Source organism: Notolabrus celidotus, chromosome 1, assembly GCF_009762535.1.
Source record: "Notolabrus celidotus isolate fNotCel1 chromosome 1, fNotCel1.pri, whole genome shotgun sequence".
In the NCBI taxonomy this organism is placed as follows: domain Eukaryota; kingdom Metazoa; phylum Chordata; class Actinopteri; order Labriformes; family Labridae; genus Notolabrus; species Notolabrus celidotus.
Window position 1 is genome coordinate 30,218,931 of NC_048272.1, and position 23,868 is coordinate 30,242,798.

Here is a 23,868-nt window from a genome sequence, read left to right on the forward strand (position 1 = left end):
ATGTTGAAGGTGTTTTAGGATCCCTGCGGTGTTTCTGTTTTCCTGCTGCAGGCCTCCACCCAAAATTCTGCGAAAAACGACAACAACAGTGTGTTTGAGTGTATGTGTGTGTGTGTGTGTTTGTGGGTGGATCTGTGTGTGTATGTCACATCTGCATATTCATGTGTTTGCATGCTCTTCTCTGAGCTCCAGTTTGTGCAGCAGGATGTAGACTCAGTGTTGTGTGTACATGTGCTGCTCATTTTGCGCTCCTCTGTGTGTTTGTGTCTGTGCAAGGTTGAGTTTTGCGTATTTGTGTCTGTGCAAGGTTGAGTTTTGCGTATGTGTGTAGGTGTAGGTGTGTGTGTGTGTGTGTTTGTGTGCGTGTGTGTGTGAGTGAGGTCGTGATGCAGCATCCCTCCCTGCAGGCCAGATGAGGTGTCCTTTGTGACATGTTGAGTCAGGAGCCATAAAAGCTTAAATACGTTTCAGCTGCATTTCAAGGACAGAGGAGAAGCTCATGTGGAGCCGACCTGCGGCTCTGAGAGCGTCTGCAGCGTTCCTCGTGAACGTGAGACTCTTTCACATTGCTCTGCTCGCTCTGTGTCAACATCAGGCGTCAGGACTGAAGATGTTTGAAGCTACAGAGTTCATCTGGAATAAGGGTTAAAGTTAGAGATGAAACAATACTTTATGTTTCAGAAAACCAGAGCACATTAGGGCCTGTTTGGTGAGATGAAAACTGAGTATTGATCTACTGTTCAAACAGCAGAGAGCGTTGTCTGCTTAGACGTCATAACATCTCCTCGGTCTGTAGCTGATTTGAGGTGTTACGATCCAGCTCTTGAGGGAAGGGAAGCAACGTAAACCAGCTGGAAAAGGTTTGAAGGAAAATTTGCTTCCAACAAGGAGAAGATTGAGCAACAAAACAAAGAGGAAGAACTGAAAGTCTACAAAATAAGGCAAACAGAAGGAGGAGTCTAAACTAGAGTTCAGGGATCTAATTTTCTGATCAGTGCATATTAATGAAAATAAAACCTAACTAACAACTCAAACCAAAACATAGAAAACAGCACCCTGTACCTCGTATGTCAAAGCAACTCAAGAACCTTTCATGTGCTGGTGGAGATAAAACCAAACTGTACCTGGCCCCCTTTGCAGCTTTGAGTACTCAAGCAAAGGCATGGATACGAATTTGTTTATGTTTCAAATGGAGCAGCTCCTGACTGAACATACAGCAAGGCTTGTGAATTGCTTCGTAGGATGTTCTCTCCCTCCCAGTGTTGCCAACTTAGCGACTTTGTCGCTATATTTAGCAAGTTTTCAGACCCCTCTAGGGACTCTTTTTCAAAAAAGAGACTAGCAACAAATCTTGCGAATTTTTCTGGTGTTAATGGGGACTTTTTGAGACTAACGTGAACGCATGTAGCGTTCTAACTCTTCTCAATAAGCAGTGGAGGCTGCTGTGAGTCCCTCCTAGCTGCATTCAGAGCCGGAGGCGTTCCTCCCTGAGCATTCAGACTGCAAATGTATCACGCATGTATGAAGACACCGCTGGCTGATCCTGTCTACTGTCTCTTTTTTGTCCATTTAGATTGTTAATGTAGATTGTATACAATAAAAATGTTTAAAATGTTATGGTTGAAAAATATCTCATTTTACTTTGATTTGCTGTAGGCCAATAGCTACTTTCCTCACTGAGGAGTTGGCAACACTGCTCCCTCCTCATACTAATCAGGTTGCACCGTTGGTCACACCGTTGGTCGCATCTGCAGACCTGTACCAAGCACACATACACTCCCACATGGGAGGGGGTGCAGCAGACGTGGCAGCAGCAGGTGAAGCAGCTGACGTTGCACTGAAATGACCAGACAAAGGAGAGCTTCCAAAAAACAAGACTGTCTACTTTTGTTGGAAGGGCCTGACTGCCTTGAAGTGTGCACTCTGCAAGAGAGAAAGATGTCACAGACAACATGATGACGGAGTAAGAGGTCATCTCTAATGGCTTTTACCCACCGGGACACCCTTGGTCGGCGGTAGCAACCTGCAACACGGCTGCCTTTGGAAGATAAAACACTGTCTGGACTCGACTCAGTGATCTGTGGACGTGTGGACAGAAGTCAGGTTTCCTCACGTTTATACAGACCTGATTTATGGGCTGAGTAAACACACAGAGCAGAGTCTGCTGGTGTAGAAGAACCGTGAAGCTAGGTGGAACTTAATGGCTTTATTTGTTGGTGAAATTAAGGCAACAAGGACAAAAAATCAAATTATGTAGAACTCTTAAAATTACCTAACCGTAAGCTTGTTTTGTGGAGTATTCCATTATAAAAAACTCCAACGGGGCGTTCACATCAAGCACAAATAAAATCATTCACACAAGTTCATTTAATGTAAAGTTATTGTAAAGACGCAAGTAGAGGAGAGTTAAAAATCTAAACTCCAAAGGTTTCCTTGGATTTCCACATGATGAGCGATGAGTTTGTTGTCTGACTGAATAGTTTAGAGTCTGTTGGTGGTTTCGGAGTATCTTTAACGTCTCTGTGCAGTAGAAACCTCTTTATAGTAAACGTGGTCCTGTTGTAATGTTTGCAGCACAGAAAGTCCTCTGGTTAAAAAAGGCTGAAGACAAACAGAGTGAAAATGAGCTGCTGATTATGTGTTAGAGTCTCTCAGTTAAAGAAAAAAATTGTTTGTGCTGTAAATGGTATTTTTAAAATCCAATTTCCCCTTAGACGTTTTCATTCTCTGAGTAAAAACTAAAATAATGAGCCGTGTGTGTAACGCCGTGTGAGTGTTTAACCTTCTGCACAGACAGCAGCTTGTCGGCTCTACACACTTCAAACTTTTAACCTGGACATGATGTGAGTGTGAGTGCGTCTCTGCTCCCCGAGGATCAAAGGCTAATTGGAAGAAATATCCAGCGGCGGGATTTACACCTTTAAGAGTTTCTCCGAGGTTCTCCTGAGGGACCAAATTTAATTTTTACTGACCATTAGTGCAGACACAGACGCACAGGATCAGATAATCCCTGACCTCTCACACACTTTGTGTAATTACAGAGAACACCTTTACTCTTTCCTGAGTCTAACTCATCATATAGCAAACACGGAGAACCTGCATCCTCCGCCTTCACACACTGACAGAGACTTCAGGAAAACTGACTCTTACTCAAACTGGATTTTAAATCCAACTTATTTAAAACTACATGTGAGGGTTTAAGAAGAAATGTCTTCTTAATGAGGGGTACAAACTGTAAGATGATCAGCCTGATTTGGGGCCTGATTCCCCCGTGCCGACAAAAGTCTGGAAAGTTTATATTTCTTTAAACTTGTAGAGATTATCCCGTCAGATTTTCCTGCAGCGTTAGAGTGGTTTTACTCCCCCTTACCTGCTTGGAGGATGATCATGGTTGCACTTATCAGATATCGTAAATATTAGATGTGTTCAATATTTATGATCAGATACCCTGCTGTGTGGGGAACCTCGAGGATGCCTGAACCTCTCTGTGGATCGCCTCAGGGAACCAAACAATAGCTAATCAGGAAGCAAGCTGACTGAAGAAGGGAGCACAACAAACGCAGCCATGGTGACAACAGTAAACGGGAAGCTTGAAGTCTCTAATGGACCACAAGTTAGACTCTGGATGGGGAAGGGTCCTGTGTTCATTTCAAATAAAGATGAACAGAAATGAACTCCAGCTTGATTAACCTGATGATAAGTTATTTGTTCTTTAAAACCCCTGAACACAAAGACTCCTCATGATTGATAGCTTAATATAAGTTATCACTGAACCCATGCTCGTTGCAACCAGGAGATATTTGTAAATCAATCAAATCATCAGTTTATGACAAAGTTATCTTGTGACGCCACTTTCTGTACAGATCAGGTGTAGACCTCGCTCTCTGTTGTATCAGGAGCTTTGGTTTCATAGGGGAAGTGATTTTGTTGGTTGGCTAGGAGACACTTTAACTGAGTTTTCCTTTTTTTTTGTGTCGTTTATGGATCTATGTTGATGAAGCAGATATTTCAAATTTCAAATAAGTTGCAGGACTTCTGTGATGTTCTTTGGCTCAAAAACCTGCTGCTACTCTGAATACGTGCTGATGAATGGGGTTCCTTTGCAGACACGGTCACATGACCACATGATAAAGCTCAATTAAAAAAAGTAATCAAGCATGGTGACATCAAATGTGTTCAGAGTGAGGGCATGCCAGTTTACAAGGAGCCTTATGAAAAGGGACAGCTGATCATGAAGTTCCAGGTGGAGTTCCCAGAGAAACATTGTCTCCCAGAACATCTCATGTACCAGCTGGAAAGACTGCTCTTTGGTGGTTCAATTGTTGTGTTGGCGGGAAGACTTATTGACTCATAATGTTATTTAATTAACTTATTAAAGGGGCAGGTCTGGGCTAGGGTGTCCGGAAAATTAAACCAGGGACCCAGAACTCAAAGGTTAACCGTTTTGTTGTTTTGACTTCTGAAAAACATTATCTGTCATCCAAAGCTGCGAAACATACAAAGTCTTGTATTTATTTCCCAATGTCTGTCTTCTTTGATTGACGTCACTTCTTTAGAGAGTCCTTTACCCTCCTCACTCCTCCTCCCTTCTCTTCCTGCAGATCCCTCAGATCAGCTACGCCTCCACCGCCCCAGAGCTGAGTGACGACCGGCGGTACGACTTCTTCTCTCGGGTGGTCCCTCCGGACAGTTTCCAGGCTCAGGCTATGGTGGACATCGTGAAGACGATGGGCTGGAACTACGTCTCCACCGTGGCCTCTGAGGGCAGCTACGGGGAGAAGGGGGTGGACGCCTTCATGCAGCTCTCCAGGGAAGCAGGTAAGACAGAATCAGGCTTGTTTGCTGGTTTATTATGCCCTTGATCTTTGATGTTAACCAGAAATGTTTTCATAAGGCGCTGTCCTTGTTTGTACAATCTTACTGTCACCTTCAGTAACCTTAATAACCAAAAAGGGAGAGCTGGGAGGGCAGCGTCCTCACCACACAGAGACTAAGGTCTCTTTAAGGTTCGGTCGTCCTTTAAGACTTAATTTAACACTCAGAGAAATGAGTGGTTTTCTATTTCTTTGTTAATCTCCTTTATTCAAATATTCGTGTTAATGCTCGTTTTTGATGTTCCATCAGTGAGATGTGATTAGACTAGCTTTCCGTTAAGGTGTTTCCAAATAAGTTTCTTAGGTTTTCCACCTTTAAGCAAGACTTCCTTTAGAGTCTCACTCTGGTCAATGTCTTAACTTCCACTGGCTCCGCTGCGTTTTATTCCTGCTCGGTCTCAGCTCCGGCAATCCTGAGATATGCATAAAGACTATTTACAAACATAGCAGGTCTAGACTGTACTCCGTTATATTGTTAACAGAGACCCAATGTCAAGACAGGATAAGATCCAGTCCCATTTTAGAGACAGGACTCAGTCTGATCTCATCTTAATCCACCATGAGCAGAGCACTTTGCAGCATTTAGCAAGTTACAGTGGCAAGGACAAACTTCCTTTAACAGGCAGAAACCTTGAGCAGAACCAGACCCATGTTAGACACACATCTGCTGAAACCGTGTTGGAGAAAGGGATAGAGGGAGATGAAGAGAGCGATAGAGAGAGGGAGATGATAGTGGAGAGACTGATAGTAGTAGTTGTAGCAGCTGGAGTCTGGAATGTCCAAAACAGCAGGCCGTCTACGGCAGAGATCCAGAGGAACCTACGAGACAAGGGAGCTCAGGGACTCTAGGAAAGGTCTATGGTTAGCAACTTTAATGGGACAGGAAGAGATGTAGTAAGTGACAGGCAGAGAGAGAGGGGAGAGATAGGATCCCAGTCGGACTCAAATTATCTGCAGTTATTTTATTCTCTCTGAACACAATAATCCTCAAGATGTTGAACCTGTGTTTCTTTTCAAAGCATTAAGGTGAAGACAAGAGTGTGAAGAGTTAATTAATTCCTTGGTCTCACTATTCATGGACTGCAAGGCAAGTTTTGCTAACACAAAACTGCATGGCACAGAAATGAAAGCATTTACATCAACTTCATAAACATAAGAAGCTGTTATTTTTGAGACTTCTACACAGCTCTGCAAAAACTCAACTCATCATACTCATTTCAAGAAACACATCAAGATAATTTGCTCGGTGCATTGGCAGACATTTTTATTTTAGGCTTGTAATGCCTTGAATTGAGCTTTGTATCTGTGCTCGTCAGGTCAGCATGACTTATATGAAGCATAATGAGATATTTGGACTCCAATACTCTCGTTAAGATTAAAGTTTTCACAGTCCGGTCTTAGATGTTGGTGTCAGACGGTTTGCAGAGTCAGGTTTCTAATCCAGAATCAGAACGTGACTTTGAACTTTGACTTTGTGATGTTGTGATGAAGTGAGCAGTTCAAACATACTCTGCTTTGTCTGCTTCATTTGGGCAGGTGTGAAGGCAGACTGAGATTACCTGAGATTAAAGATAAGACACCGGGTCAGTTCCAGTTCTTTTGCGGATGTTTGTGCTCTGAAAGGACGATGAGAGCGAAGATGAAACAGAAAAACGTTGTTAAACTAAGAGAAGTTTATTCGTTTGAAGATGAGACCGTTTAGAGATGAAGTGTTGAGGCACAGACGTCTGAAAGGAATTAATGAGTATCCAGTGATGTTGGTTTCTCCTTGATTAATCTCTCTGACATTTAGATCAATCTACAGAGCTCTGAGCCCTGACATTTCTGAGCTTCAGTTTGTAACAGATTATAGAGGACTCACACAGAGATCCTCTAACTTCACAACAATGACCAACTGAAGAGAGTGTTTTAAGTAGATCTAACCTTCATCGGGGATCTCTGCTGCTAATCGGATTTAATTAATAACACAGCAGTCCTTCAGAGTGTCACTCTGAGTGATGCTAGCACTTTATTGGGGCAACAGCTTCAGGTCTGAGTATTTAAAGGTAATGAGCGGATAAATCAATGAACAAACTTTTAGAAATAAGAAGAATTATTGATGCAAATAGAAAAAGGAAACTTTTCATACTGATTTCAGAACCACACTACACCTTATTGAGTTAATTTAAATAAAATTAGGTTTTATTAAAACTCAATTATTCTATATTATAACCTAACTTGGAACCTCAAATCTGATGCAATGTTGCAGTGAAGTGAAATTAAAAGTCACCAGAGATTTTCAATGAGGGAAACAAAGAGGGTTTATGAGTTAAAGGGCAGGAGGTGGTTTTCACAGAGATCTAACCACAGGAAGTCCTCTTAAAGGAGCTAAAAGTTCCTACAGATCTTTAAAAGTGCTGAGACTGCAAAACTGAGACTGTATCTAAACATGTAACTTTTAGGAAGCGGTTGGAAAAATTAAGTTTGACAATAAAAATGATACAAAAAAGAGATCAGATATAATTAAAGATCAAGAAAAGTGATTGTACTCTTCACCTGACACTGCTGAGTCTCAGTTTCACTGTATCTTCAGTAAAAAGTCACATTAATTCAGCTTAAGTCTGTCTCACTACGGTGCTATGAAGCCAAAATAAACAGATGTTACAGTGATTTAATGACAATCATCAAACTGAGAGGATGCTGGAATGACTACATCAGGATGCTGATTGGTAATGTCTGAATTCAGGATTTGTCAGGTCTGTCGCTGAGACACGGAGCAGCTCGGTAGGGAAAGAAGGAGGGAGGTAGGGAGTCCTAACTCCTGCCTACTGAGCCACCATTTTTCTCACCTGGTCCAGCCTGGTTGTTGGGAACATTTCCCCCCATAGACCGTATTTTAAAGAAAAATGTTCGGCAATGACTCTTTTTTCATGATGGAAACGAGACTATGGGGAGCTAAAGTTCATCAGTGCTAATAAAACCTCTGACAAACGTATGTTTTGTTTTTGTTAACCAGACGATGACAAGACAGTGTGTTGGTGCAGTGTTAGCTTGGTCACTACCTGCAGCAGGTCTGTTTACTATTTGACGTTTGACGTTTTTGCCTCTATTACCGTAAATTGCTCTGCGTCTAAAACTTGATTTATTCCAGTTTGGTGATACATCAGACACATTTAGTAAGTTGGATCAACTCCTTGTCATCAAAGGTGCAGATGCAGTTCAGAGTACCGTGAACCAACTGTCTGTCCAGTGCGCCTGTCACTGGATGTACATCCAGGGACCGTTGTAAAAATGCAATCCAGCTCTGTATTTTGTGTTCATGGCATTTTAATTTGAATCAAGATAATCTAAACATAGTCATAGTGGTCATATCAAAATTGTTTTCTTTTTACTTTTTAGTAGGGACAGGCTGAATTATTTCACTTTTTTTATCAACTTTTACACAGTTCAGATCAGATTGCTTTATTGGCATGAACAGTTTGGTTATTGCCAAAGCAGAGTAAAAAATAAATGAATGTATATATATATATATATATATATATATATATATATATATATATATATATATATATATATATATACACATACAATAATTATAATAATTTATATTTTCATGTATTACACTAATATTTCATTTTTTATAATTCAATACAATTCATCAACGTATAATCAGTCAATACAACACATTCAATCTATAAACACAGCTAATTATTACAACACAGTTAAATAGTACACAGCTTATCTAAATACAGTAATGATTTACTTTAAGATATAACACAAGCAAAAGTGTTTAAAGAGTACATTTTTGACAATTTTAACACTTGGTACAACCCTGACACTGACATCTGATCGACTAAATTATTTATTTTAAAGAGAGAAAATATTTTGTTAAAAATCAAAGACTAAAATGTTTTAAGTCTTCGTTGAGTAAATGTATAAAGGGCTGAAAAATTGACTAAAATCTGACTAAAACTAACAGGCATTTTCCTCTAAAGAGTAACTTTAAAATAGCTGCCAAAATGAACACTGACTCTCAGTCAATAGCACCTCTTTGAATTGTTGCAAACTGGCTTCTTGCTTCTTTCTGACATTCTACCATCCTAACTTCCTGAGCTGTTATTGGCTGAGAGCTTGGCGCCTTAACACGTCCTGAACCTGCTGTTTTACATAGTTAAACATGGTCAGAGGATTCTCTGCAGGTGCAAATATCACAACTCTCTCAGTGCGACGTCAGGGAGCTTAGAGCCGTAACTCCTGATTGAATCTGTGCTTTGAGTTTTGTTAAAGCTATACCTCATTCTTCTCCTCTGCACAGTGTCTGACTTTAAAGTTACTTTTCGACCCCGCACACAATCTGAGCAATCAGCAGAATCACACACAAAGAGTAAATACAGTATAAACCTGTTCACTCACTGCACTCACGGTGACATAACACCGAGCTGAGGCTTCCATCAGTCTGTGATAAATCAGCAGAATGAGCTGAAATGAATAAATTAATGATACATCCAGGAGGAGTGAATTAAAATGAGAGTGTGGTCAATGTGCACATGCTGTTACTCCTCCTAAATCCTCTTAATTCTGTCGTTATCTACCCAAGAAAACTGTGTACGCCTTCTTAGTTTGGTATGCAGCCGATAAATATCTGATAGAGATCATTGTGTGTGTGTGTGTGTGTGTGTGTGTGTGTGTGTGTGTGTGTGTGTGTGTGTGTGTGTGTGTGTGTGTGTGTGCGGGGGTTTCTAGGTTATCAGCACATTTGTGGGTAATCCACTGTGTATTGATTGCAGGAGGGCCCTTCTATCAGTCTAAAGACACACCCGCATGTCAGCTCACACATACACGGCTAATATAATTAGACAGCGTTTCTGGAGATAGGAGACTACACACACACACACACACACACACACACACACACACACACACACACACACACACACACACAGTGATTATCCAGGTGGTGTTAGGAGACTAATTAGTGGGAGAGAGTTTCCCTCTTATCTAAAGTTTTCTGCTGCAGTCGTCAGTCTGACAGACGCTCTTCTGCTGAATCAACCGAGCCTGTGCAGTCACCCAGGGCTTTTATTGTGAAAATAAACCGGAAGTTCATGTAAATGCTTTTAAGTCCTCCAGACATCCGGTTTTGTTTTTCCTGGAGAGTCAGGAGTCATAACTTCCATCCTTTATAACAAAGTTTTTCTTCTCTCTGTAGAAATATTAACTTGTTTTCACTTTTTTGTGTCAGTCGTCTGTGTTATGACCTGAGGACTCTCTCAGATCCCAGATCATAAAGAACAGACTATGTAGTCGATATTTCCTCTGTCAGGCCACAAATACGTTTGTGTTATTGGAGAAAGTGAGCGCTCCGCAGGTTTAATTAAAAATATATATGAGAGCATAAAGAAATCCTGACACTTTCTGAGAGGAACCCACGTAGAAACTTCCACCTGAGTCAGCGCTGGAGTAGACTTGCAGTATTTAAAGGATCAAACTTTCCGTCCCAGGACAGTTAGAGGTTGGACATGAAATAAAAGTTAAACTGCACACTTTGCGATCAGCGTTTATTATTCTGCAGCGTCCTGGATACAGACACACTTCCAAAAACCCTCAGGAAGCTGCCCTTATTATCTCTGAATCAGCAGGATGTGGAGAGAAACGCTGGGAGATATTTGCTTTCCATCCTTCAGAGGGTGAGAATGCTGACGGGGTAACTGGGCCCCTTAACACCGCCTGAACTCTGTATTGGCAGCAGAGAGCAGAAGGGAGACGTCTCCCAGCTATTTGCAGTGTGGAGCGTTTGAGTGAAGACCACGGCTCAGAATCACAGGAGGGCAAAAACATAACCTGCAGCTACAGTTTGCTTTGAGATCAAACTGTTTCACTGTTTGCTTTCTGACATGAGAAATGCTGACGCCAAAGTAAAAGTCAGCATCGTTCATAAATCATAAAAAAAGCTGCAGGACATCGATTTATAAATGTTAACACATGGCAGCTGCTAACAGCTAGCTTCAAACAAGAGAAAGTCCTAACATCTCCTCACATCGTCTGGATAAGCACAGTTAGGATACTCTGAAATGACTGTGGAGGAGTCAGCTCAGAGCCGACAGCTGACTGACACAACAAAGTGAGTGGGTTTGTTTGGATTCTGCATACTGAGCCACCAGACAGACTTAACTGAGACTTTTTTTCTTACTTTGGGGATAATCGCTCTATAACTTGTATTAATAGTTCCCATCATGCTTTGACATGGATTGAGTGAATAAGCTAGTAGCCAAATTTCCTCCGTTTTAAGGTACCTTCACTTACCCTTACTATATTTCCTATTTTAAGATATTTCATATTCTTTAATCAACATTATGACATTGAAGTCTTTGTGTCTAAAAATCGGGTTTAGGGTACCCTTTTGTGGTATTTCTTGGTACACTTTGACATATTTTTGAAGGTATCAACTGTTACCTTTAAGTGGGTCTATTGGTGTACGTTCCAAGGTACCCTTTGGCAACAGCTTTTAGGAACCTTTAGCCCTCTGTGTACAAGTACCCTATAACTGTATATTGTAGCAATTAACATCTGTTTTCACGAACCCAGTGTTATCTCATTCTAGTTCAATTCAGCACCTGTTCCAAGATATTTTAGGGTCAACATCAGGATACTATTGCTGTCTGTTTTACAGAACCCCAATTTGCAAGACACTTGTGCTCTCTCAGTTTTTTTGTGTCTGTTTCATGGTACCCTGTTGTTTTAGTGACAGAAAACAGTTACTTTTCACTTTAGTGTATAAAGGTGTAGACATAAGTCTTTGTGCCATTAAAAATCTGGTTCAGGGTACCCTTTCACGGTACACACAACTTTGTTTTGAGTTATCCATTATAACCTTTGAATGGGTCCATTGGTGTACGTTCCAAGGTACCCTTTTTGGCAACTGTTTTTTAGGAACCTTTAGCCCTCCATGTAATGGTACCCCAAAGCTTTTTTATGGTAGCAATTCACATCTGTTTTAGGGAACCCCATGGTATCTTATTCAAGGTCCTCATTTAATCAACTGTTCCAAGATCAATACTCAACATCAAGGTACTACTACGTGTTTGTTTTACAGAACCCCAATTTGCAAGTCAATTGTGCGTTTTCAAGTATTTTTGCATCAGTTTCATGGTACCCTGTAGTTTTAGTAACAGAAAGTCCTGCATTATTGGACCCATCCATCTGCCTAGACCCCCGCCACAGACTTTGTTTTTTTGCCACCTCACCTGACTGCTCGTGTGCTTAATAACTGCATACATCATCGCATACATCAGTGAGTAATAAACAAGGGTTCTAAGTGATGTTCCCTCACAGCGCTGCCAGCTTGTTTACTTCCTCCCACACTCCACATTTGTCTACATGGACATTAGTCGTGTGCTGCTAGGGCTCCTCCGGTCGTGTTTCTTGGCTCTGCAGCTGTTTGCCTCTCCATCCTCCTCCATCTTCTCAGTAAACAGCCTTCCCCTCAGTGTGTTTATTTATACATTCATTAGGCTGGAGAGATATTAGAAGCAACACACCAGCTAATGCAGCACATCATTTTCCTTTTTGATTACCTGGGAGTCCCTGGATGGCACCTATCAGCCATTTATTAGCCTCTTTTGCAGCCGTAAACACAGAACAGTGACACATCCTTATCATCACAGTGGGAGCTACGTGTGAGGAGGAGGAGGAGGAGTGGGGAAGGGAGGTATAAAGGAGGACACTAAAAATGAAAAGAGAGGTGGTTTCACTTTACTTCGTCAGACCGTGGTGTGTTAGTCCGGGAATGATTGCCAGTCTGAGGCGATTCAGAGAGAGATCGGTCAAGTCAGGGAAACATATGGTATCCGTGTTCAGTAATATAGTTCATGCTGCACAGCCTGTACTAATGTTTTCTCAGCTTATCTCTGCGCGGCGAGGCAGCCATTCATCAAACCGCCCGTCTATTCTCCTCTAAATATTCCATTTTGTCAAACAAATCCATCCTGTCTCCTTATTTTGTTCCTCCACACCGCTCAGTCATTATCACCTAACAGCTATTTTTCTCCATCAGACTGACACTGACTGATCCCTTTTCATGCGTCCCTCTTTTGTTGCACAACACAAGCAAATTCCAGATTTCATGTTGAGTAATTTCAAAACAAAAGAGAAGATGAATATCTGCGGCAGAGGCGAAGCCGTGTTAATATTTCAGAGCGGAGTTTTCATCTGCAGTGTCGTCACTTTTTAAAGTTTCTAAAGGTTTTTGTTCAGCTTCACATCACATCCAGATCAAGGATTTGTTTTTATCCAGCTGTGTTTGGTTATTTATATAAACACTGGAGAGGAATCATCTCTGAAAGCAGTCACTTTTTTGGTGTTGTAGTTTCTGTTTTAAGGTACCCTGAGGCTCTCCTGTTTTCAGAGTCAGTTAAGCATCTGTCTGACGATGATACTGCTTCTCTTCCAAGGCAGCCTTCAGCATGCTTCAAGGTATCCTTTAGCTCTCTTTTTTAAAGTGCCCTCCTGCGTCTGTTTTCAACCTGCATTAGGTGTCTATTTTGTGGTACCCTTAATCTTCTATTTTGATGTCTTCCTACATTGGTTACAGGTTACACTTCAACTGCTGTACAGAGGTATTAAAGAGCTTGTCTCTAGGTTCCCTTCAGCATAACTTGATGATGCTCTAGTATCTGTGTCAAAGTACCCTTGAGAGTAGTTTAAAACAGCGTCTTTTGCACCTCAGAATTAAGGTACCCTTAACAACAAAGGTTTTCCATCTTTTGTAGTACATGTAATTATTGTATAATTTGATTTTACACTAAATTTAGCATCATTTTAAAGGTTATTAAGCACATGTATTGAGGTACCCTTTAGCATTGGTTGAGAGTTTGCCAGAGGTTTTTCAGCTTTTCTTGCAAGGTTTCCTTTAGCATCCGCTGTGAGGTATCTTAGGGTTTGTATTGAGATAACATTTGGCATATTGAAACTATTTAAGTGTCTATATCATGGTACCCTTTAGCTACTGATAAAATATACTATCTGCTTTTTTTTGTAGGTAGCATGTGATCTGTCTTAAATGTATTTTATTTTAAATATCAAGGTACCCTTTAGAGTCTGTAAGACATTTTTTAAGTTTTGGTTTCAAGATCCCATCAAGCATCTTCCTAATTTAAGTAATTTAGCACATGTATTGAGGTACCCTTGAATATAATTTGAGAGCCTATCAGAGGTTTTTTAGCTTTTTTTTAGACAAGACAAGGCTTCCTTAAGCGTTTCCGATTAGTAATTTTAGGGTTAGTATCTAGCTAACATTTATCATTGGTAGTATTTTAGCTTCGGTATCATGGTACCCTTGATAAAAAATATGATATGTTTAGGTATAGGTTTTGTTTTATAGGTAACATGTCTTGTTAAAAGTGTTTTTGTGTCAGTTACTCTTAGAAAGGTCTTTAAGTTTGTTTCAAGATTCCATTAAGCATTTTTTTTACGTATTTTAAAGTCTGAATTGAGGTACCCATTGACATCTGTTAAGAGTCTGTCTGAAATTTGTATCTTTTTTTTTAAAAGCCAAAGTTTCCTTTGGACTCTGATATTAAGTATTTAAGGCTTTGTATCCTACGTAGTGTCTGTATTTTAGTGTATGTATCATGGTACCCTTTAACTACTGATAAAATATAAACTGTATACCTGCTGTTGTTTCTGGGAATACTTATTGACTTATTCATGTTTTGGGTCAGTTAGAGTCTTTTAGAAAGGTTGTAAAGGTTATCACAGTGCCCATTAGCTACTGACAAATATACTTAATATCTGCTTTTCTTTGTGGGTACAATTTGACTTAATCATGATTTTGTGTTGGTATCAAGGTATCCTTTAGAGTCTGTTTGACAGGTTTTTAAGTTTTGTGACTAGATTCCTTTAAGCATGTTTTCATGTATTTTAAGGTCTAGATCAAGGTACCCTTTGACATCCGTTGAGAGCCTATCAGAGTTTTTTTTAGCTTTTCTTGCATGGAATGACGGGTAGCTCAATTAAAATGTTTAACAACCGAACCCATCTGACCCATCCTCTTTCTGGGAATGGTACGCCACTAAACTGAGTCATGATTCCAGAATTTAAGAGTTAAGTTGTGTTAACTTAACAGTAAATGAGAACAGCTGTCATATTGTTATAAACACACAATAAACAAACAAAAAGCTGTGACTCTTGCAGTGCTGATATGAGCAGCTGATCCCAGAGCTCTGCAGAGACCTGATCCAGTAATCTGGGCTGTGAGTCATGCTGTACATGAAGTTATAAACTGAGGTTCATTACAAGCAGCAATTCTGATTCTACACATCAGACAGGAAGTGAAGAGACTCGTTAACACGAGCTCCAATCACTCAGCTGCTTCCTCATGTTCATCCCTCTCATCTCTGCAATCTAAAGCTAATATATTAGAAGTAGTTAGACGTGTCAGTCACTCGCTCTGTTAATGACGACTATCACAGAAGGCTGCCTACGGAGCCGTCAGCCGAGTCGCAGGTCATTAAGAGACGGAGAGTGAAGTCTGTGTAGGTAATGACTCAGTCAGTGACTCACAGCCGCTCTGATTCATCACGCCTCTGATTCCAGCTCAGCAGCAAACCAAGAAGAAGGCTGGGTCTCAGTACGGTAAGATCTAAAATTTGAATGGTTTCAACCGTAAATCAAGAACATTAGAGTCCTGCTCTTCATGTGTGAAGCGTCAGTCTGCAGCTCACAGTCAGGACGTCTTCAAGACAAACTGTTTTCTGCATGATATGTTTTACACTGGGTAGCTTATTTAAACTTTATATCCATATATTTAATTTAAAGAATATTGCACATCAACCAGCATCAATGCACATGTGCCACTGTTATCCAAAAGGCCGACCTCGTCCTGGTGTTGAAGTTGAAGTGTGTTATCATGTGCACAACATAAAACAGAAAAGTAAGCCACTGATGGACAGGGTAGACCAGCAGCTCCCAGTTTCTGTGAGTTTCAGTCACGTAACTGACATGTTTTTGCAGAAGTTATGAAGCCGAAAGAAGGTGGGCACCATATTGAAAATACCGACTCCAGCTGACTCTGGATTACTCTAGAAACGGGTGAACTATAGAGACCCAAATTGTGTTTTGTAGCCACCTAACCTTCATCAGTTGTCTGTTTCATGGTACCCTTAATCTTCTATTTTAATGTTTTCCTACATTGATTACAAGTTACCCTTCACCTGCTGTACAGAGGTATTTAAGTGCTCGCCTTAGCATTAGTTAACGATTCTCCAGTATCTGTCAATTTACCCTTGAGGGTAGTTTATAGAAGCATCTTTTTCACCTCAGCATTAAGATACCCTTGGCAACATAAAGGTTCCCCACCTTCTATAGTATAGATATTTTAGGATTTGAATGTAGATCCAATAAAGCATCTTTTTAAAGGTTATTATAGCACCTGTATCGTGGTACCCTTTAACATATGCTTAGAGCCTATCAGAGGGTTTTGCTTTTCTTGCAAGGTTTCCTTTAGCATACGCTGTGAGGTATTTTGGGGTTTGTATCTGGGTAATATTTAGCATCTTGATATAATTTTATTGTCTGTATCATGGTACCCTTTAGCTACTGATAAAATAAACTGTATATCGGCTTTTGTTTGTTGGTACATTTTGACTTCCAACGTGTTTGTTTCTGCTGTAGAAAGTGGTTCTTTAAAACAGGCTTTGATGGGGTCGCCTTGGTTTTACTCCCCCTCTTCACTTGTTGGCGTATGCATCGTGCAGCCAGTATCAGTATCATCTGAAAGGCTACTGAACAAACTTCTTTAGTGTGTCACACAAACAACAAACCTCCGCACAAACCCTGTGTCAGTCCGTCCCCTCTTTCTGTTGTCTTCTTTTTACTCTCCATATTGATGTGTTAGATGTTACCTCTTTAAAAAATAAGCTCCCGCTGAAGTTTGAAGAAAAGTTCTGTCGAAACCTAAACTCAGGAGATCCGTGCAGATCAAGCCAAGTTTCATCCCTAGATAATCTGTAACATATTGTTTATCTAGAAGCCAAAGATCCTTCATTGTACAGGTGTTCTTCCTCTGGCTGTCGAGGCCGGTCGATGCAAAAATATCCCAGAAGAAATATGAATATGGATGAAGTGGAAACTAAATCCCATTTTCGTTTGCAATGTTCAGACTATGAAGACCTCAGAGAGTAAGGTGCAGTGCCCACTAACGCTGTTTTTTGCACTGGCAGAGCTTATTTTCTATTCTAGCGTCCTCAGTGTCTGCAGATTTTTTTCTCGCGTACCTCCGCATTCATCAATGTCACTTTGAAATCACTGACCAATCAGAATCAAGAAGGGGCGGGGCTTCTGATACCAAGTTTATCAAGGAGGTCAGTACAGAGGTGGAAGTTAACACACGTGTTTTTGAGGTACAATTTCCAAGTCTATAGCTGTCACGGTGGAATAGCTGCTGTCCTCCGCCAACAATCAAAAACATCCCTCACCACTATCCTTTCTCCACCATCATTTGAACATCTGTCATTTAAACTCTCTGGTCCAAAACCCCTAATCATTGCAATAATCTACCGCCCTCCCAAACATAACCCATCTTTTCTCTCTGACATCTCTGAATTCCTCACCCAACTCTGCGCCGTCTCACCCTCCATCCTCCTCCTTGGAGACTTCAACCTACACATTGACTCCACCCACTGCAAAACCGCAAGAGAATTTCTGGACATTCTGCAATGTTTTAACTTCACCCAACACGTCAACTTCCCCACCCATAACCATGGACACACTTTGGACCTGGTCTGCTCCACTGGCATCACCATCAATCACATCTCCAGCTCCGACCTCAACATCTCTGACCACCTAGCCATCCTCATTGACCTAGCCACCCCCATCGCTCAACCCAAACAGAAGCGCACCATTACCTACCGCAACATCAAGTCCATCTGTCCCTCTTCCCTGTCAGCCTGCCTCACAATAAAATTATCCACTCACCCTCCCTCAAACCTCTCCCCCTCTGACCTGGTCAACCTCTACAATGATACACTCTCCTCCTGCCTCGATCAGCTTGCCCCTCTGAAAACCCGATCTGTTTCCTTCACCCACTCTGCCCCCTGGTACACCCCCGAACTCCGTCAGATGAAATCAAAGAAACGCCAACTCGAACGCCTCGCCAGACGAACATCCCTCACCGTACACACCCTGGCATACAAAGACTTTCTCCACCAATACAATGACGCCCTCCATACCGCCCGGTCCACTTACTACTCCAACCTCATCCACTCCAGCTCTACCAACCCAAAGCACCTGTTCTCAACAATAAACAAGCTTCTCAAACCCATGGACAATCTCTCCTACTCATTCACAACAGACAAATGCAACTCTTTCCTGTCATTCTTTCAAGAAAAAAACGAAAACATCCACACCGAACTGCTTACTTCTGCCCTCCCCACCCATAGCCACACTCCCATCAGCCCCCCCCTAACAACCCAGTCTCTCTCTCAGTTTTGCCAAATCTCCCCCCTGGATCTCAATAAATCACTCTCCGGCATGAAGACATCAACCTGCATCCTGGACCCCCTCCCCTCCTCACTGACCAAAGCTTGTCTCCCTGCCCTTCGACCCCTTATCCTCTCCATAATCAACTCCTCCCTGTCCACTGGTTCTGTCCCTCCCGCCCTCAAACTCGCCTCTGTCACACCCATCCTCAAAAAACCAGGACTCGACCAGAACAGCCCCAACAATTTCCGCCCCATCTCCAACCTCCCGTTCCTGTCAAAGATCCTCGAACGCACTGTCGCCACCCAGCTCAAAGCCTATCTTCACTCCAATCAACTGTACGAACCATTTCAATCCGGATTCAGAACTCATCACAGCACAGAAACAGCCCTTCTCAAAATCACCAACGACCTCCTCCTCTCATCCGATAACAACTCCCTCAGCATCCTCCTCCTCCTGGACATTAGTGCAGCTTTCGACACCCTCAATCACTCCATCCTCCTCACCCGCCTTCAATCTTCCCTCGGTATCACTGGCACTGCCCTCTCCTGGTTCAAATCCTACCTCTCTGACCGCCATCAGTTTATCAGCATCAACAACCTCAAGTCACGCACAGCCCCCCTCTCTCATGGTGTCCCCCAGGGTTCAGTGCTTGGTCCCCTCCTCTTCATCATCTACATGCTCCCTCTTGGTCACATCATACGCCGCCACGGCCTCCATTTCCACTGTTATGCCGACGACATCCAGCTTTACATTTCAACCACATCCATCACCGCTGATTCCCACACCACCCTCACAAACTGCCTCACTGAAATAAACTCCTGGATGCAAACAAACTTTCTCAAACTCAATTGTAACAAATCCGAAATTCTCATCATAGGCCCAAAATCCCTCACTTCCACCTGCCCAGACTTCTCACTCACTATTGATAAATCCACTGTTTCAGCATCCACCCACATCCGTAACCTTGGTATCATTTTTGATCAGTCACTTAACTTTCAACAACACATTAACAATATTTCAAAAACTGCTTTCTTCCACCTCAAAAACATCGCCCGTCTCCGCCCCTCCCTCTCCTTCACAGCTGCTGAAACTCTCATCCACGCCTTCATCACCTCAAGACTCGATTACTGCAATAGCATCCTCTACGGTACACCCAACACCCTCCTCAACAAATTACAATACATACAAAACTCAGCTGCACGCCTCCTCACTCATACCCGCTCCAGAGACCACATCACCCCAGTCCTCCAGAACCTCCATTGGCTTCCCATCCCCTTCAGAATACAGTACAAGATCCTACTCATCACCTATAAAGCCCTCCATAACCTAGCTCCCTCCTACCTCACCGACCTTCTGCAGCCATATAATCCCTCCCGCAACCTCCGCTCCACCAACGCCAACCTCCTCACCCCTCTCACCAAACCCAAGCACCGAACCTGGGGGGACAGGGCCTTCTCTGTCGCTGCCCCCACCCTCTGGAACTCTCTCCCCCAACACCCCAGATTCTCTCCCTCACTCACCAAATTCAAATCCGGACTCAAAACACACCTATTTACAAAGGCTTTTAAACTATAATTGATTGATTTTTTTTCTTGTTTTGTTTTATTTTGCTGCCTTGCTTTTATTTGCTTTCTTCACTGTTCTCCTTTTGCTTCCTATTGTAAAATTGTATTTTCATGTAAAGCGCTTGGAGAACCTTTTAAAGCGCTTTTATAAATAAAATGTATTATTATTATTATTATTATTATTAATGCTCTGACACGATTCCCATCAGCATTTTTTACACAGGCCCTTGATGCTTCTTGACATCGCGCATGAAGAGTCTGAAATATTGAGACATTCTGTTAAGCAAAAAGTGGAATGGCCCTTTAACTGAGATGCTCATTTGACCTCTAATGAATGGAAAAGAAGACAAGACTGTCTCTGGAATCAGTGAGCATCTTCCTCTTCTTTCTTTTGGACAGTGAACAGGCGTGCTGTGCCCTCTGATCCTGGTTATGGACCAATGAATTAATGGACACAATAATAAAATGAAGACTTCAAACCAACTCTGACAAAAACAGACAAGATAGCATCATGGAAGGACACAAGCATCATGCAGTGCATCATGGGTAATGAATTTTAGCTGCTTTATGAATCCCTGAGAGATAGTGTGATATAAAGCAGACAAGAAAGGGTACATCAAAGGGTTAAATATAGAAGTGAAGGTCAATCTGCCCCTTTCCCGTTTCTGAAAGGAACAAGTCATACTTCATTCAACCACCAGAGGGCGCCTTCTCTTGAACAGAAACAGGTGGTGTTATGTGGCGTCATTATTCTTGCGTGGATTCCTCTGACAGTGATGCTACATTTGAAACCTGGACCAGTGAGATCCTACTGGACGTTTTCATGAATCATAGTAATTCAATGAGTGATTCTGCTTCCAGAGGCACTCTCTCTCTCTCTCTCTCTCTCTCTCTCTCTCTCTCTCTCTCTCTCTCTCTCTTTGTTTATCCCACTTCATCTATCCTCCGTGGACGGTTATGGGCCAACGTGAAGGAGATGCTCCTCCGCAGTCGTCATGCATCCTTTCGTGTCCCGAGGCCACGGATGAAAGATAAGAGCAGACAACATCCTCTCAGATCAGCCTGTGTGCCTTCCTTCAGATAAGCTAAGGAGCTTAAAATGAAGTCAAAAGACTGGAACCGGGATAAAGTCACATAATACACAGCTTTTCATGGCACAAACATTTCCTGTTTAGAGGTGTACGGTATGTGTTGTCCTGCTCAGCTCATTCAGACTCTGTGTGGTCGACGATGAATGCAGTTACACGTGAAGATATGTAGGACAGCAGAAGGATTTTAAACCTTCAGAAATCCTGACCTCCGCTGAAGGAAAATAACTGAGGTTTGAAATCTCAGGAATACTGGCGCCTCCTCTGGATGAAGTTGGTAGTGTTTCTCCAGGATACAGACTACATTTCTCATGAACACCCTCACCCTCAGTGGTCAAGATGAGTCTCATAAGTTGTTGTAGCAGATGAATGAATGCTGCTTGACAACTTCTCTGAAGACTATGGAGGGTGCCAACTGTGGAGCGTGCACACTCTGGAGGGTGCACACTGGACTATTTAAACTCTTGAGGGTGCAAACTCTAGAGCATGTACACTCTGGAGGGTGCAAACTCTGGAGCGTGAATGCTCTGGAGCAAGCAAACTCTTGAGCCTACAAACACTTGAGTGTTCAAACTCTGGAGCGTGCACACTCTTGAGGGTGTAAACTCTTGAGTGTGCAAACCCTGGATCGTGCACACTCTGGAGGGTGCAAAATATTGAGAGTTCAAACTCTTGAGGGTGAAGAGTCTTGAGAGTTCAAACTGTGGAGGTTGCAAATTCTTGAGGATGCAAACAGTGGAGTCTACAAACTGTTGAGGGTGCAAAATCTGGAGGATGCAAACTGCGGAGCGAGTAATCTCCGGAACGTGCAAAATCTGGAGCATGCAAACTGTGGAGCATGCAAATGGAGCATGCTCAGAATGCCTAGTCCAGTTTGGGGTCCCTTTGAGGTGTTAACATGCAAAAAGAAAATCGGTCCCTAACTGCATTATCGAGGTTTTGCAGTTTGACTTTGAGAAATTAAAATTGGTGCGATTTCAGTCAGACTAATATGTTTACATGTTTTTTAAATGTCAAGTTTAGGTCACAGGAACAAAATTATTTTTCAGAGTGATAATGCAGATTATGAAGAGGCTTCAGTGTGAGACTGTTTCAACATCAGTTAAAAACTCCTTACCGTGACTTTAAGTCTTTAAGTCTTTCAACAGATTTTCCAAAATAACAACAACAATAAAGGTGATCTGAGCTCTTTCGGGTTCATGTTTTTGAAATATGTTCCTGTCTTTGATCAGTGTAAAGGCAGTTTGACCTGTGAAATAAAAAACGTGACGACATTGTTTTTTTTAGCTTTGATGTAATTTCCGGAGAATATATTGAAATCCTCTGATTCTTCATACGCTCCAACTCATACAGATTTTATATTCGGCAAAATTATTTAGGATTATGCAAACATTAATTTCCTGAGGCGAGATCAACCCCTGCCACCTGCTTGTTTACGTGATGTCACACGTGATGTATGAACGCTGTTGATGTGATTATGCAAAACACAGAAGCCCCGGCGTTCTGTTACAGAGCATAATGCTTGTGTTGTTAAAAATTAAATGTTATATAAGTTTAGACAGGATGATGCAAACAACGCAGCGAGGAGGTCTGTGTTCATCGAGGCAAACATCAGAAATATGTCATTTCAGTGTTCTTGAACCCTCAGCTGCAGACGTGCTGTAATCGTAAAACCTCAGTTAAACTTCATTTATCAGCTCATATTCACATTGACTGTGCAGTCATAACACACACATTAGTCCATCCATCACCCCAACACACACACACACACACACACACACACACACACACACACACACACACACACACACACACACACACACACAACAAACTGTTAACTGCCCTCTCTACCCATAATGCATCTCTGCTTGGAGGAGATGTTAGCTGGCATGATTAGACTGATTTTGAGGAACTATTTCCCCGCCTGGCTTCCTGTGAAATGGTGAGATGGATGTTTGAGCCTCATCAGAGTGGAAAACTGTGACTCTCCGACAAAATGAAGTTAAAGTGTAAACTGCAGAAAAGTGAGGAGGAGTCGTCCAGAGAGCTGTCGCATCTTCAGACATCAGCTGAGCGCTTCATTTCAGCTGTCAGAGAGCTCCCAGAGGGTCTGAGGGATGTTCGGATTTCACACTCCTCACGTCTAAATGAGGTTCCACATGAACTCGTACCAAAACTTGCTGCATGCCAAAAACTTTGGTAGCAGAAGAACGTACAGAAAAACAACAAACAGCACCAAAGTTTGATGATACATTAACGCGATTTAAAACTACAAACTCTGAGGTGCTCCTGGTTCTCTACAGATGACTGAATGGAGAGAGGGATAGACGGAGAAGAAGAGAGAGATGATAGTGGTGAGATGGCTAGTAGTAGTTGTCTCAGCTGGAGTCTGGCACATTTACAGCAACAGGCTGTCTACGGCAGAGATCCAGAGAAACCTACGAGACAAGGGAGCTCAGGGACTAGAAAGGTCCATGGTTAGTGACTTTAATGGGTCAGGAAGACTTAAGGTAAGTGACAGGAATAAAGAGGACAGAGAGGGAAAGACAGGATCCCAGTTCCAGTTCCCTTGGCAGTCTGAGCCTGTAGCATTATAAGCCTATAGCAGTCTGAGCCTATAGCAGTCTAAGCATATAGAAGTCTGAGCCTATAGCAGTCTAGGCCTATAGCAGCCTGAGCCTATAGCAGTCTAAGGGCCTGATCTACTAAGATCCCAAATAACGAGCGCTAATTTGCGTTTGCAAATAATAATTTTGCACGTGTTATTTCTGGGCGTGTTGCGGGTGATCTACTAAGACTGCATGCACAAATGATAACAAGTGCAAAAGTGGTGCGGACCGCCCTATTTTACGAGGATTTTGCGTGTGGTATCGGCTGTCACCA

General features: G+C 42.1%; 1 protein-coding gene across 1 annotated transcript in view; it reads left to right on the forward strand.

The window, feature by feature from the left end:
* Positions 1–23,868, forward strand: part of LOC117814178 (metabotropic glutamate receptor 7) — a 353,505-nt gene that overhangs the window by 111,245 nt on the left and 218,392 nt on the right. Inside the window, exon 2 of the mRNA XM_034685360.1 lies at positions 4,602–4,818. Within this exon, the coding sequence (XP_034541251.1) occupies positions 4,602–4,818 (217 nt within the window). The remainder of the gene's footprint in view (positions 1–4,601; positions 4,819–23,868) is intronic.